Here is a 14,474-nt window from a genome sequence, read left to right on the forward strand (position 1 = left end):
TCACGTTAAAAAAACCGGTTTGTTTGTTTTTAATCGCCATTTGTAGGATGGGATCATATACGTTGTGTGTGTGTGTGTGTGTGTGTGTGTGTGTGTGTGTGTGTGTGTGTGTGTGTGTGTGTGTGTGTGTGTGTGTGTGTGTCGGTGTGTGTCGTGTGATTGCATATTCTTTGAATGTTACGTTTTTCGGTGAACGAGCTTTTATTCTGAAAGCGGAAGTGTGGTTGGACGCGGACTCCTAGCAAAGCAGACATTAATCTCTTGTCTGTCAGGCGATTGCAATACTTCCAGACTCAGCGAACAGGTACATTTTTTTTTCTTTAAAGCTTATCTCTTAAACATTTTCCGTCGAGCTGGGTTGCAAGCTTTCAGTACACTTACAACAAGTTCGATTAAAGCTATCAGAGCTCAGACTCGATCTGTCGAAACCTGTCAAAACACAGCAGCGCAATAGATTGCGGAAGCTAACGTTAGCTTGTGTACAATGTGTTTATTAGCTAACGTTGGGAGTTCCCAGATAAATACAGCTCGTTTTCATCTGAGCAGGAAGCTCACAGCGGTGTGTTTACATGTATCTACAGCTAGCTGCTAGGTCCACATCTCCAACCTCAGGCTTCCTATTTAAGCCATTAGTTTAGGCGTGACACATCTGTGTGTATCCATAACGGTGTCTTTGCAAATCCAAACAATTATTAATTTGAACAAATTGGAAAAAAACACACTCGCATAAGTATTTTGTTCAGTTCCTTTTATTTATTTTTAAATTGAAACCACAACCGTATAGCCTAAAGCTGGAATATTAAGAGTAATAATAAGAGTGATTTCTGAGGTGAGAGTGTTAGTGATGCAGCAGGCTACGTGCAGTTGTCGGATGAACCGTTTCCATAGTTCCCTGAGCTGAGGAGGCTGTGATGTCACACCCTCTCTGTTGTTCCTACCTCACTGTTAGCGATGAGTCACCAGCTGATTATTGCTCGGTTATTTATAATATCCTCTGGGTTTCAAAGTAAATATGTCACACTGATGTGAACAAGGTGAAGGGGATATGGTAAATGCCATAGGACCGTAAGGTTTATAGCTGGGGTTGGTGGCAGTTTAATATATTTGGTTTGAATTAAACTATTCCGAGAACCTTTTGCAAATCAATAAAGATGACTATGGAAGAGGATTAGGGCCAAACATTTTGTGTGCCTTAATAAATTATCAACTTAATTTCCTTGATTTGACCAAAACCAGGGGCGGGTCTAGACATTATTAGGTGGGGTGGACAACATCAGGCACAGACTCAGAGCAGGGCTGCACATTTATATCACTTGAAAATGCAAACTGTAAAAGGACAGCCATACTCTCTAGAAAATACATTATTAACTGCACACATTCAAAAGAAGCAACTTCACATGTTCAGTTAAAGGTCCAGACAGGGGTGCTGCTTGGGTCGAGGCCTGTCGCGATAAGCAATTAATTGACTTATCGTACGATAAATAAATATGAACTCGATAACTTTTCTGAGCTCGATAACTTGCCGTTTACATGCGTGTTTGTTTACATAAGGAAGTGACCAGCATTTTAGCCAGGTGCGCTGTGGCTGCTGGCCAGACGTGCTGTGAGGGGTGGCGCTCACACACAGCCAGGTCAGGACATTCCGCGTGCAGCAGTGTAGCAGCCAAATGAATAATATAGAGACAAGCAGGAAACAACGTGTGACTTACTCAAGGGGAATTTGAAGTGAAATGGAATTGGTTGCAAAACCTAACTCCATCTCCGGTGTGGGAATATTTTGGATTTAAGCCAAATCAATGAGGCGAACCTACGGACTTGAATGAGCCGGGCGGTGTGTCGCATTTGTTTTAACAAGCTAGCAACAAAAGCTAGCAATACGACCAACCTTAAACTGCACCTGAAACACAACCACCCCATTCCGTGTTCCCAGCTGGGAGCAAACACAGCAGCTGGAGATGGAGAGCCCACACCTTCCCAACAGTTTGCAATCAAAGATGCATTTGCCCGACAATGCAAACATGTTGGTGTTCCTTGCTCGAAATCTTTGATTGATACAGATTTGGATATGGTTGAGTTTTTTTTTGCTTGTGAGACAATGTGTGCTCATATTTATTCATTTATTTAGTTGTGTATATACAGTGGGGCAAACAAGTATTTAGTCAGCCACCAATTGTGCAAGTTCTCCCACTTAAAAAGATGAGAGAGGCCTGTAATGTTCATCCTAGGTACACTTCAACTATGAGAGACAGAATGAGAAAAAAAAATCCAGAAAATCACATATTTTTGGGGTATGGAGGGGGTCTGGGACCCGGAATAATCTGCGGCCGCGAGCTGTTATGTGCCATCATGACACGCATGGTGTTCTTTTTTTATATATTATAATGCAGCGCGAGCTGTGTGCTCGAGTCTTCCTGACTGTCGGCACTGCTGCTCCGCGATGATGGTCTAGCTTCAGGAGCAGAGCTCCCTGTCGGAGCGCAGAGCGTGATGTGCACTGAAAAGTTTTTCTGTCGCAATATTATCGTTGAGCTAGCTAGCTAGCATACATTGTCACTATCTGCTAACGTTAGCTTTAGCCTTCGTTTTCTAATAGTTTTTTTTTCATAGGCTATAAACGGAGGTGGTATAAGTATAGATCTTGTACTTGAGTAAAAGTAGAAGCACTCAGATCTTGTACTTGATTAAAAGTAGAAGTACTCAGATCTTGTACTTGATTAAAAGCAGAAATACTCAGATCTTGTACTTGAGTAAAAGTAGAAGTACTCAGGTCTTGTACTTGAGTAAAAGTAGAAGTACCAGAGTGTAGGAATACTATGTTAGTAAAAGTACTGCATTCAAAATGTTCCTCAAGTAAAAGTAGAAAAGTATTCTCATCAAAATATAGTGAAAGTAGCGACAGTAAAAGTAGTCGTCGTGCAGATTGGTCCATTTCAGAATAATATATATGATATGTTTTATAATGATTGATCATGAAAGTGTTCTCAAAGCTGGTAAAGGTGCAGCTAGTTGTAATGACTTTGTATACTGCAGGGTAGCTTGTGGATTTACTCTAGGTGGAACTAAAGTCTGATTCGACACTTGATTAGATTTCACATCATTCATCCACATCTGTAAAGCAACTAAAGGTATTAATATATGTAGTGGAGTCAAAGTACACCATTTACCTCTGAACTGTAGAGGAGAAGAAGAACAAAGTAGCAAAACATCTCACTCCACAAGTATCTCAAAATTGTACCCAAGTATAGTACTTGAGTTTATGAATTGAGTTACTTTACACCAGATGCCATAAAGATAGAAAGACTCAGCCTTGCACAGAGGCATGACAATAGATTTTCAAAATGCTCAACAGTGCTGCCAAAATTATAAACTGACTGCTACACAATTAAAATAAATGCTTTTATATATTTCTCTTAGATGTGACTCTTTAGCGTTTCTGTTATTATTAACTGCTGCTTTAGTTGTTTTGACTGCTAAAATCCTCTGTTATTCCTCATTTTAAAGCCGATATTCCGTGGGGTCGGGGGGCTCGGGTCCTTGTCACCTTTTCCATACCTGATGAGTTTGCATCCCTGATAATACTTAGTAAGGAGGCCATATTGTTTTTGACTCATGGCTGAAGTTAAGTTTCTCCAGCTCTCCCCAGGTTGGCAAAAAAAATGCATCTCAAAATGCATCAGATTGATGCTTTAAAATATGGAATATTCAAAATGTTCTTCCGGGGGAGCATGCCCCCGGACCCCCCTAGAGGATAATATGCTTCTCACCTGTTTCACCCCTGACCCGTTTTCATGCCCGATATACCCTTTGTTGGCAATGACAGAGGTCAAACGTTTTCGTTTTCTGTGCCCAAAAAAGAAAAAAGTTTTAACAACATGTTTATTTATTGACTTTTCATTCCTGTATAATCATTTTGCGCAAAGATGGCACTGTTTGTCAGAGCACTTCATCCTTCTGGGATTTCATGAAGAACAGCTCCAACGCCTGTGTGTATGGGAACACCTCTGGTGCTGGTCCATTAACTGCCAGTGTTTCCCACAGATCTGTTTCCCACATATCTGAAATATACTTGGGGGGGGGTGAGGTGACGTGCAACAACATTAACCTTTCTGTTGGTCACTTGTTAGCAGACCCTTCACGCGATGGCAGAGCTAAAAGGTACAGGCAGGGCCCATAATGATCGCCCTATAGTTTAAATCTACTACCCACACATGGAAATGGGTTACTTTAAAAAAAAAAAGTGTGATTTTTAGTGGGGGTCGACCTCAAATCCTCTATGGGGGTCCAGGGGCATGCCCACCCGGTAAGATTTTATTTTTTATTTTGGAGTTAAATGCATCAATCTGGTGCATTTTGAGGGGAAAATATAGAGACTAGATCTATGGAAACACCTATATTAAACAGAACTGTATACATTTCAATAATCATAAAATCATGGCCATAACCAATACCATACCATTTCCAATATGAAAAAAACACTGAAACTTGTTTATTAATTTATTTTTGGTTCATTTATAGTTGTGAGTGTGTCTGTGCTCCTGAATCAGCCTCTCCTGTCTCCCTCCTCTCCCCCCTGCTCCTCTTTGAGGCAGCAGCAAAGACTAGTTTTCTCTCAACAAGTTTTAAAAGTGTATCTTACCTTTTTTCACCCAGTTAACTTTTTATTTATTTATTCATGCATATTTTACTAATCACATTACATTTCATTTAGCTGACGCTTTTATCCAAAGCGACTTATAATGACCGATTACAGGGACATTCTCCCTGGAGTAACTAAGGGCTAAGTGCCTTACTCAAGGGCACACTAGTGGTGGTGTTCCTCGCGGGATTTGAACTCACAGCCTTCCGATCTTCAGCCCACCTCGCTATCCATTAGACCAATCACTACCCTCTCAAATGGAAATATGTGTTTACATAAATGGTGACCACACCGTTTGAGACCCACTGAGAACTTAGACTAAGTTAACTATCTAAACACTCAGAGTCCTTTACCTCACCTGAGCTGAGCTTATCCCGAGCTTGAATGACACACAGAGACCAATCAAGGGCTTTGATTTATGATCTGTATGACAGTGGCCATGTCGGCAGGCCACATCATGTGGACAGCCAGTCACCCTGTGTGAGGCAGGCCACTTAACAGGCCAGAAGGAGGCGAGATCAGTGCAAGGTAGCGAGGGATCATTGTAGGGCTGCACGATTCTTGCTCAAATGTGAATCACGATTTTCCTCCATAAGAATTGAGATCACGATTCTCACACGATTCTCATCGTTTCAATGAAAATATGTATTGCACTCTTACTCTTAGACGTCACGTGAGTACAATGAATTTAAACAGACAACATTTGTCTCTCTTGTAACAAAAACATAACTTTGTCTTTAGTCTGTAGTTGCTGAATACTGAACAAACATTACTACATTCAAAATGTGGAACCTTGAGCCAACTATTGTGGCTTTAAACAGACACCATCAACATCAAAGTGCTGGACTTAAACTCAAGTCTCTCTGGTAACAAAACATAAAGTAACTAAAATAAAGATATTGCTGCTGCCTGAGTGCTGAACATAAAAAATTGAATTTTTGCAGCTTTATAATAACAAAATGTAAACTTTGCAGTAGCACCTGTCCACAGTGACAGGACACCCAACTACTGTACAACAACACCAACCTGTTTGTTACAGGGAGGAATGCACTTAAGTTACTCAAAATACCTCACCACAGTGCTGAATATAAAAACAAAACAGTCACAGCTTTAGAATAATAATATAAAAAAAAGCCTAGCCGGCTAGCACCCAGTTCAACTACTGCACTTAAAGGTTCTTGTACTGAAAAAAACATAAACTTAAACAAAGTGCTAGACTCCACTGAGTAGTAATGTCACTGAATCAAAAGGATTAACTTAAATACTGCAGTCATTACTGAATATAAAAACGGAACAGAACATAAAGTTACAGCTTCAGAATAAATAAAGCCTAGCTGCCTAGCTACTAGCACGTCTACTTTTTTCGGCACAAGCACAACTTCCCTCTCACTCTCGCCAGAGTCGCCACCGGGATTTTCATCGGTGTTGTTGTCATTGTCCTCGACCTCCTCGTCACTCATTTCTGTGTCACTCATTTCTGTTTTTCCTGTACTACTAGTCGCTCTCGTCACTCTTTGCTAATCAGTGCTAATGCTAACGCTTCTGTAAACATACTGCCGGCTCCTGCCCTCACGTGCTGCAGTCAGTCAGTGTTGCCACTGGTATACTTATTATAAGCCACATTGGGCTTATCTTTCTGTAAAGTTGCTTGGTCGTAAGTAATAATGGTTGTTGCGGTTGTGAGCTTGTAGACCCGACATATAGGTTTAAAGTGCTCATGTTCTTTTGCGCTTGTTTTCATAGACCTGGTTGCTTATTCCTTCCGCAAAAACTGGCAACCCCAGTGGCTGCAGCGTTAACACTGCATGAGAGGAGGAGAGACAGACAGAACACTACCATTTGGATGCGATCATGGTACTTTAATGTTAAATGTATAGAGTATATTTGCTTTACATCGTTTAAGTATGATTAACATTGCAAGTTGGTATTATTCAGAAGCAAAATAATTAAAAAATGTAAAAAAATCCCCCCCAAAAAAATCAGCTTGACGTCATAGGATCGCCGTAATTTAGAAATGAGAACGCATAGGTGTCTGAATCGAGATCACGATCTTTTTTCGATTAATCGTGCAGCCCTAGATCATTGTCCACAAGTTAATCGATTGCAGATGGCGTCGTGGTCACAGACGAATACAAAAAAAAATTATATAAAAAAAAAAAGACCTAAATGGGTCGCGAAATATACTTGGGCGGCCGTTAATATACCTGGGCGGCCCGCCCAAGTATAGTCTATGTGTGGGAAACCCTGCCCTTGCTGATGGAAGGAGGTTGTCACTCAAAATCTCACGATACATGGCCCCATTTATTCTTTCCTTTCCACGGATCAGTCGTCCTGGTCCCTTTGCATAAAAACAGCCCCAAAGCATGATGTTTCCACCCCATGTTTCACAGTGGGTATGGTGTTCTTTGGATGCAACTCAGCATTCTTTCTCCTCCAAACACGTCTAGTTGAGTTTTTACCAAAAAGTTCTATTTTGGTTTCATCTGACCATATGACATTCTCCCAATCCTCTTCTGGATCATCTAAATGCTCTCTAGCAAACTGCAGACGGGCCTGGACATGTACTGGTTTAAGCAGGGGGACACGTCTGGCACTGCAGGATTTGAGTCCCTGGCGGCGTAGTGTGTTACTGATGGTAGCCTTTGTTACTTTGGTCCCAGCTCTCTGCAGGTCATTGACTCGGTCCCCCCGTGTGGTTCTGGATCTTTGCTCACCTTTCTTGTGATCATTTTGACCCCACGGGGTGAGATCTTCGATAGCCCCAGATCGAGGGAGATTATCAGTGGTCTTGTATGTCTTCCATGTTCTAATAATTGCTCCCACAGTTGATTTCTTCACACCAAGCTGCTTACCTATTGCAGATTCAGTCTTCCCAGCCTGGTGCAGGTCTACCATTTTGTTTCTGGTGTCCTTTGACAGCTCTTTGGTCTTGGCCATAGTGGAGTTTGGAGTGTGACTGTTTGAGGTTGTGGACAGGTGTCTTTTATACTGATAACGAGTTCAAACAGGTTCCATAATACAGTTAACGAGTGGAGGACAGAGGAGGCTCTTAAAGAAGAAGTTACAGGTCTGTGAGAGCCAGACATCTTGTTTGTTTGTAGGTGACCAAATACTTATTTTACCAATTCATTCATTACAAATCCAACAATGTGATTTCCTGGATTCTTTCCCCCCATTCTGTCTCTCATAGTTGAAGTGTACCTAGGATGAAAATGACAGGCCTCTCATCTTTTTAAGTGGGAGAACTTGCACAATTGGTGGCTGACTAAATACTTTTTTGTGTATATATTAGGGCTGTCAGACGATTAAAATATTTAATCGCATGATTGTCCATAGTTTCGCGATTAATCGCAAATTAATCGCACATTTTTGATCTGTTCTAAATGTACCTTAGAGGAATATGTTTCACGTTTTTAATACTCTTATCAACATATGAGTGGACAAATATGCTTTATGCTAATGTTTATTATCATTTGAACAATGACTCGAGAGCCAAAGAGAGAGCGAGAAACATGCACATCAGCTCCTTAAGTATCTTTCGATGGCTCCTTCTGGTTTGCCGGTTGGCTCTGCTGGGGGTCCGCCCTCCACTCGTCTTCAATGTCCGTTGTTGCGCATAACAGAGGACTCAGCCATTGTACATTCAATACATAACTAAACTCGCCTTTTCTCCTCATATTCTCTTTCATGACTTTTCATTTATTGTATTTTAACGGCTGTAATTCGTTACTTTAATAATACTGGACATACTTCACGGCAGTTATCATTTACGGTAGTTCCGGATATTGTCATACTTACTCACGTCTATAAACAAAACTTATTAAAATAAACTACCTTCATTTAATATTCAGCAATAGTAATATCTCGATGTCTATAGATGTAGTGTTAAAGTCAGTAGGCTTTGATGTGCAAGACTCCGTGTACATTCACCTCTGTAGGATAAGGAATATTAGCCACATGCTGAATGATAACCGGAGATGAAGGATTTTCAGAATAAATGCTTGGCATTAAGATTGTGCGAGAACTTCTGGTTTTTCAGAATAAAACAACATTTAAGCTGACGGTATGTTTAAACTAAATTATGCCATAAAACATTGATTTTAATTTCTAACACTTGTCAAAATACCAATACCACAGGACAATTTTTTTTTAAAGCAATATTTTTAGTGGCCCGAGCGGGCAAGTGGAAAGTATGTTATGCTGGCCCGGGGTTTCTAAATAGTGCTTCCGGGCCAGCGGGCCATTTATAATATTGAGCCCTGCAATGAGGCGTAAGAGTGCGAGGTTTCTAAGGCATTGAGAAAGTCAGTATGTGATACTTTATTAATCCCATACAGGCAGCTGATTAGTTTTGAGCTTGTTATTTTTATAGCTTTACTCATGTGTCATTGTATAACTTTGTTCTTCTTACTTTTTGATTTGTGAGTTATTTAATTCTGCCTACAGTTTTACAATACATACAACCAGAGATATTTCCTTCTAATTTAGAATGTTCTATCATAATCTACAGAACGACACATAATGTCACGGCAGGTTGTGTCAAAAAGATCAATAATATTTACCACATTTAAATAGATAGAGCCAACTGTGGTTTTATATACTCGGTTTGTGTCTCCTCGCCCTGGCATTCAGTTAACACACATGCTTTTTCAGGTGGTCAAGACGCACCTTTGACTCATCTTAGCTACTTGAAAGATACAAGTGTTACAATCCAACATGCTGAAGGAGTGAGGTCCAGCAATACCTACCCTCAAACCAAGCTGAGCAAGTAGCACAGTGGGGCAGGATCTCTCAGTGCAGTTCACCACCCTGTCTTTCCCCACTGTTAATTGCTGACGGCCTGTTTCACATCTGTTTCAGACGGCAGCAGAGCAGCAGCAGACAGGATGGAAGTCCCCGTGTCCTTTGTGCTGGTGCTAGCATTCATCTGTATTAGCCACAGCCTGGAACTACGAAATACACTGGACAGGTTGAAAAGGTCAGAGAAAAACGCTTTTTATGCTTTGGTTATATGCTTATAATTTTTTGGGCGATGAAAAACAACATTTAAAAATTTGGTTTGGAAATACACATTTTATTACATGAAGCATTTTACTAATGTATCTTGTTTAAGACAACAGTTAACCCACCAGCCTAAAGGTGCCTAGTAGAGTTTTCTAACTAACCAAGATACGTTCATATTCAGTGTGATCTTCTTGGTTTCCTGAAAGTGACAAAAACATGTTGAAATAATTTCCTTCCTCATCGTACATTGCTAGACAGTTGGATATTGTTGTGTCACAGCATCTTAAATGAAAATCCACAAATATACTGTTTGTACTACAAGCACTTGCACTTTTTATCAAAATCTTATTATGTGGATTTGTTTAATTCAAATACAAACGGTTTAATCTGAAAATCTGAATCTTAATTAATGTTTTTATTCGGGGGACATTGGTGAAAGTGTGTCATGGATTGGGTGTGTTCAAGATGAGTTGTAGCTGAAACAGCGTCATGCTCTCTCTCTGACACGTCATGAATATGAATTGTGTAACAATTTCTAAAAAAACATTGTATCTGCTTTGTCTCTGCCGAGAATTGTTACCAAATGGAATTAATAAGCAGGAATCATAATCGTCAAGTGGAGGATTTACCTAACCTTACTTTACCTTTTAATCCTACAAAAAATGTTGTTGCATGAAAGCATCTACTTTCTTGACTGGGTGTATTTTTGTATAGTGTATTGTTAAAGTGAAGCTTAACTCATTGAGTGTCCTCTAATGTTTCCTCGTAAGGTCTCAGGAACATGTGGTGTCAGACCCCAGTGACTGTGTGTCCAGGACCAGGCAGCCAGTCTCAGCAAACCCTCACAATTTGTCTGTGGACATTCGGATGCCTGCTGTTGTCCCAGCTGCAGTGAGTCACTTTCTTTGAAGCATAGTGAAGGGTCTGTATCGTTCACTTTAATAGTGAACTCATCATTCGAGATGAAACCATCAATGAATTCATCTAAAGTTAATCAATAGAAAGTGAATATGCAGTTATCTTAATCGTATTCTAAGTAAGGGATAATGTGCACATTATTAGGGCCCGAGCTCGGAGCGCTAGGGTGAAACATGTGATATTCTGGAGTCAATGGGTTAAATATTCCAACCTGCTCACTAGCGCCACCTATCAAAATCCCATTTTGGAATACATTTAAAAGTCGCACCGTAACTCCGAATGACCTGACATTTCACACACATATCCGGGTGGACCTGCTCTACAAATAATCCTCTTGGAACCCTAAGCTCTGCCTACATTTATTTTAATTTAAATTTGCATAATGTTCAAAACAGTTAAATATTCACTTACATTTAAATTTTCAGTTTTTCAACACCAAACTTCGTATCCAGCATCGGTGGAGGGTCAGACACATTACCGTAGAAAATGAGGATGTTAGGACGATAAATATTGCCGCCGTCAATCAAAACATACTCGTAAAAAGGCGGGGCTTAGAAAGAAATGCTCATAACTCATCAACAATGTATCCAAACATCACAGATTTTGGTAAATATGTTCAGTCTGTCTTGGGGAATAGGCACACCAAAGCATTTTCATTTTGGACTATAGGGGGCGCCAAAAACACCACCAATGTATAACTCAATAGCGGATGGACGCATTTTTTATTTTTTTATTTACACATACTCTCGGGGTGACTACAAACTCAGATTTAAAGTGTTGCAACAAATCCAGAATGTGGGCGTGGCCTATACATTTTTTTTTAATTGCGATAGCATAAAATGAGCTTCGGACGCAAAACTTGGGACACACGTCAGAGCCCACAACCTTTTCGAGAATGTAAAGAAAAAAACGTAATTTTTCAAAAAAGCTACTCACTAGCGCCCCCTATTGTGTGGTAGTCACATATAGTTTCTCAGAACTTCATGAAATTTGGCACAGACATTCCTCATGGAATTGCCGACATATTTGTAAATAGATTGCATTAAATCCCGCCCCCCAGGAACTCGGCCATTTTGAAAAAATTGCGTTTTCCATGCATTTTAAGCACCTTCTTGCAAACTCCTCCTTGGGGAATGATCGGAAAAATTCCAATCCAGGACACGTTCAGCCCCTATCCAATATGATGCTAAATTGAGAGGAACATTTTTGATAGCTCAATCGTGGAGGTCGTAAGCTAACAGCGAATACACCATTTTTGACGATTTACACGTCGCATATTACTCCAAACTACTCGGATATAGTTATTCCGATATTCATGAAACGCTGTATACATATTGCTATTATGATTGCACACATATTACACATTGCCTTCCATTAGCCCCGCCCCCCAGAAATTCGGCCATTTTGAAAAATGTGAGTTTTTCAGCCATCTTAAGCACATTCTTGCAAACTCCTCCTAGGGGAATGATCGGAAAAATTACAATCCAGGACAAGTTCAGCCCATTTCCAATGTGATGCTAAATTGCGAAGGAATAATTGATCGCTCAAACGATGAGCTCGTAAGCGAACGGAGAATGTTCAATTTTTGACGATTTACATGTCACAAATTACTCCAAATGACTCCAAACTACTCGCATATAGTTTTTCCAATATTCACGAAACGCTGTATACATATTGCTATTATAATTGCACACATATTTCAAATTGCCTTCCATTAGCCCCGCCCCCCAGAAAGTTGGCCATTTTGAAAAATTTGCGTTTTTCATGCATTTTAAGCACATTATTGCCAACTCCTCCTAGGGGAATGATCGGAAAAATTCCAATGCAGGACATGTTCAGCCCCTGGCCAATGTCATGAAGAATTTCGGATTACATTTTTGATAAATCAATCGTGGAGGTCGTAAACTAACAGCGAATACATCATTTTTCACGATTTACATGTCGCAAATTACTCCAAACTACTCGGATATAGTTATTCCGATATTCACGAAACACTGGATGCACATTTCTCTTATGATCGCGGACATATTTGAAATTGGCTTTTATTAGCCCCGCCCCCGACAAAGTCGTCCATTTTGAAAAATGTGCGTTTTTCATGCATTTTAAGGACATTTCTGCAAACTTCTCATCGGGGAATGATCGGAAAAATTCCAATCCAGGACAACTTCAGCGCATATCCAATGTTATGCTACATTGAGAAGGAATAGTCCTTCGATCAAACAGGGAGCTCGTAGGCTAACGGAGAATGTACCATTTTTGACCAATTATATGTCAGATAAGCTACTGAGACCTGCCTGTCTGCCTGGCACATCAACTCTCTCACACACACACACACACACAGACAGACAGACAGACAGACAGACAGACAGACAGACAGGTTTGATCCTAAGTTAAAAACATATGAGGTCATCATGAGGTCGTGAACATCGCAGTTTATCAGTGGATGTTTGCTGGAACTACTTGTACACAGCTTGTTTCCTGAGGACACACAGCGTGACTCCGGTCAGGGAGAGACCGGTCTCCAGTCAGCACCGCTGCAGACTCGCTGTTTGAGGGCTTGATAGCCCACTCCCCCTCCACACTGCTCCACACTCGTTGCTTTGGAACAGCACTTAATGTGGTGGACCCTCCACGCGAACGCGCAAACGGAGGGGGAGGGGGAGGGGTAGGGGTAGGGTGTAGGGCGTAGGGCGTGCTGTTCCAAACCAACGAGTATGGAGGGAGAGCGAGGGTAGTGGGTTATCAAGCCCTCCAGCAGCGAGTCTGCATCCGTCACGCTTTTTACAAACAGTTCCTGCTAACATTTGCTGATAAACTGCACAACAGACCTTTAATATCGTCATTCAGATGTTATCAACTTCATGGTTACCTCGTATTTTAAACTTAGGATCATATACTGTACCAGTGTCAAGTCGAGAGAACTGTAAACATTTTCATTTGATTATAAAGTTGTGTATATTTACAGGGACTGTAGACCAAGCAGTTTGATAGACATCAGATAAAAAAACAAAAAGAGGTTTATAAAAAAAGAAGCCACTGAAGATGTTTTGAGTTTTATTTGAGTTATTATTTTGTGTGCAAGGGATGCTGATTTCAAACCGTTGTTACGGCATTTCCTGTTTCTGCCAGAGGAGGGGGGGAGTTGGTTCCAAAGCTTACTACTGTTTTAACACCCTCCACCTGACTACAGACGGAGGCCGTTTCTCAATGTCGAGTACACCTGCTGCAGAGCCACTATTTCAAGTATACTTCGTCATCGAGTGGCGCCGAAGGGCTGTTTAAAGGCATGTTATGTGCCCAGCATTCGGCGCCACTCAATGACGTAGTATACTTGAAATAGTGGCTCTGCAGCAGGTTTACTCGACATTGAGAAACGGCCAGAGTTCACTCCATCACGGAGGGGGTAGGGTGTGGTTTGGAATTGGGCCACTGTTTACTTCCTGTCTGTCTTCTTCTGTTTCCCCCGTTGGTGTTTACTTATCGGAGCAAAGACAGTTTACAGATCAAGATTGGGTGCATCTCGTTTCATACTGTTCTTTTAAAAATAATGATTTATAATTGTGAGCATTCTGGCTCACACTAGGGTTAACAACTGACGAAGGAGAAAGTGGTTTGGGGAAAAATAAAACTGTGTATTTCCACGGAGCGGAAGTTCACAAAAACCACAATTATAGTTAGCCCCGCTGATAATTGTTGAGCGTCAGCTTTTATAGGCTACTATATAAGTTACCTAATTTCTCCTTAAACTATTAATGCGTGTTCTGTGTTCTTACAACACTTTAATCATATACTGGAGTATCAAATGATGTATTTCAAATACATGAATAAAGTAAATGAAAAGGTTTGGTGGCGCTCAGCAGACGGTCCAGGTGCGTGTGGCCTGCTGCTGGCTCTGCTCATCCTATTGGAAAATGTA

At 40.8% G+C, this 14,474-nt stretch overlaps 1 protein-coding gene across 3 annotated transcripts in view; it reads left to right on the forward strand.

Annotated features, from left to right (window-relative positions):
• The first annotated feature begins 226 nt into the window (after positions 1-226).
• pam (peptidylglycine alpha-amidating monooxygenase) overlaps positions 227-14,474 on the forward strand; it is a 108,046-nt gene continuing 93,798 nt past the window's right edge. For all 3 annotated transcript variants that reach the window (XM_034095540.2, XM_034095541.2, XM_071205069.1), the window contains exons 1-3: positions 227-304; positions 9,497-9,614; positions 10,411-10,531. In XM_034095540.2, coding sequence (XP_033951431.1) covers positions 9,523-9,614; positions 10,411-10,531 — 213 coding nt within the window. In that variant the 5' untranslated portion in view covers positions 227-304; positions 9,497-9,522. The remainder of the gene's footprint in view (positions 305-9,496; positions 9,615-10,410; positions 10,532-14,474) is intronic.

The sequence above is a fragment of the Pseudochaenichthys georgianus genome, chromosome 12, assembly GCF_902827115.2.
Source record: "Pseudochaenichthys georgianus chromosome 12, fPseGeo1.2, whole genome shotgun sequence".
Taxonomy (NCBI): domain Eukaryota; kingdom Metazoa; phylum Chordata; class Actinopteri; order Perciformes; family Channichthyidae; genus Pseudochaenichthys; species Pseudochaenichthys georgianus.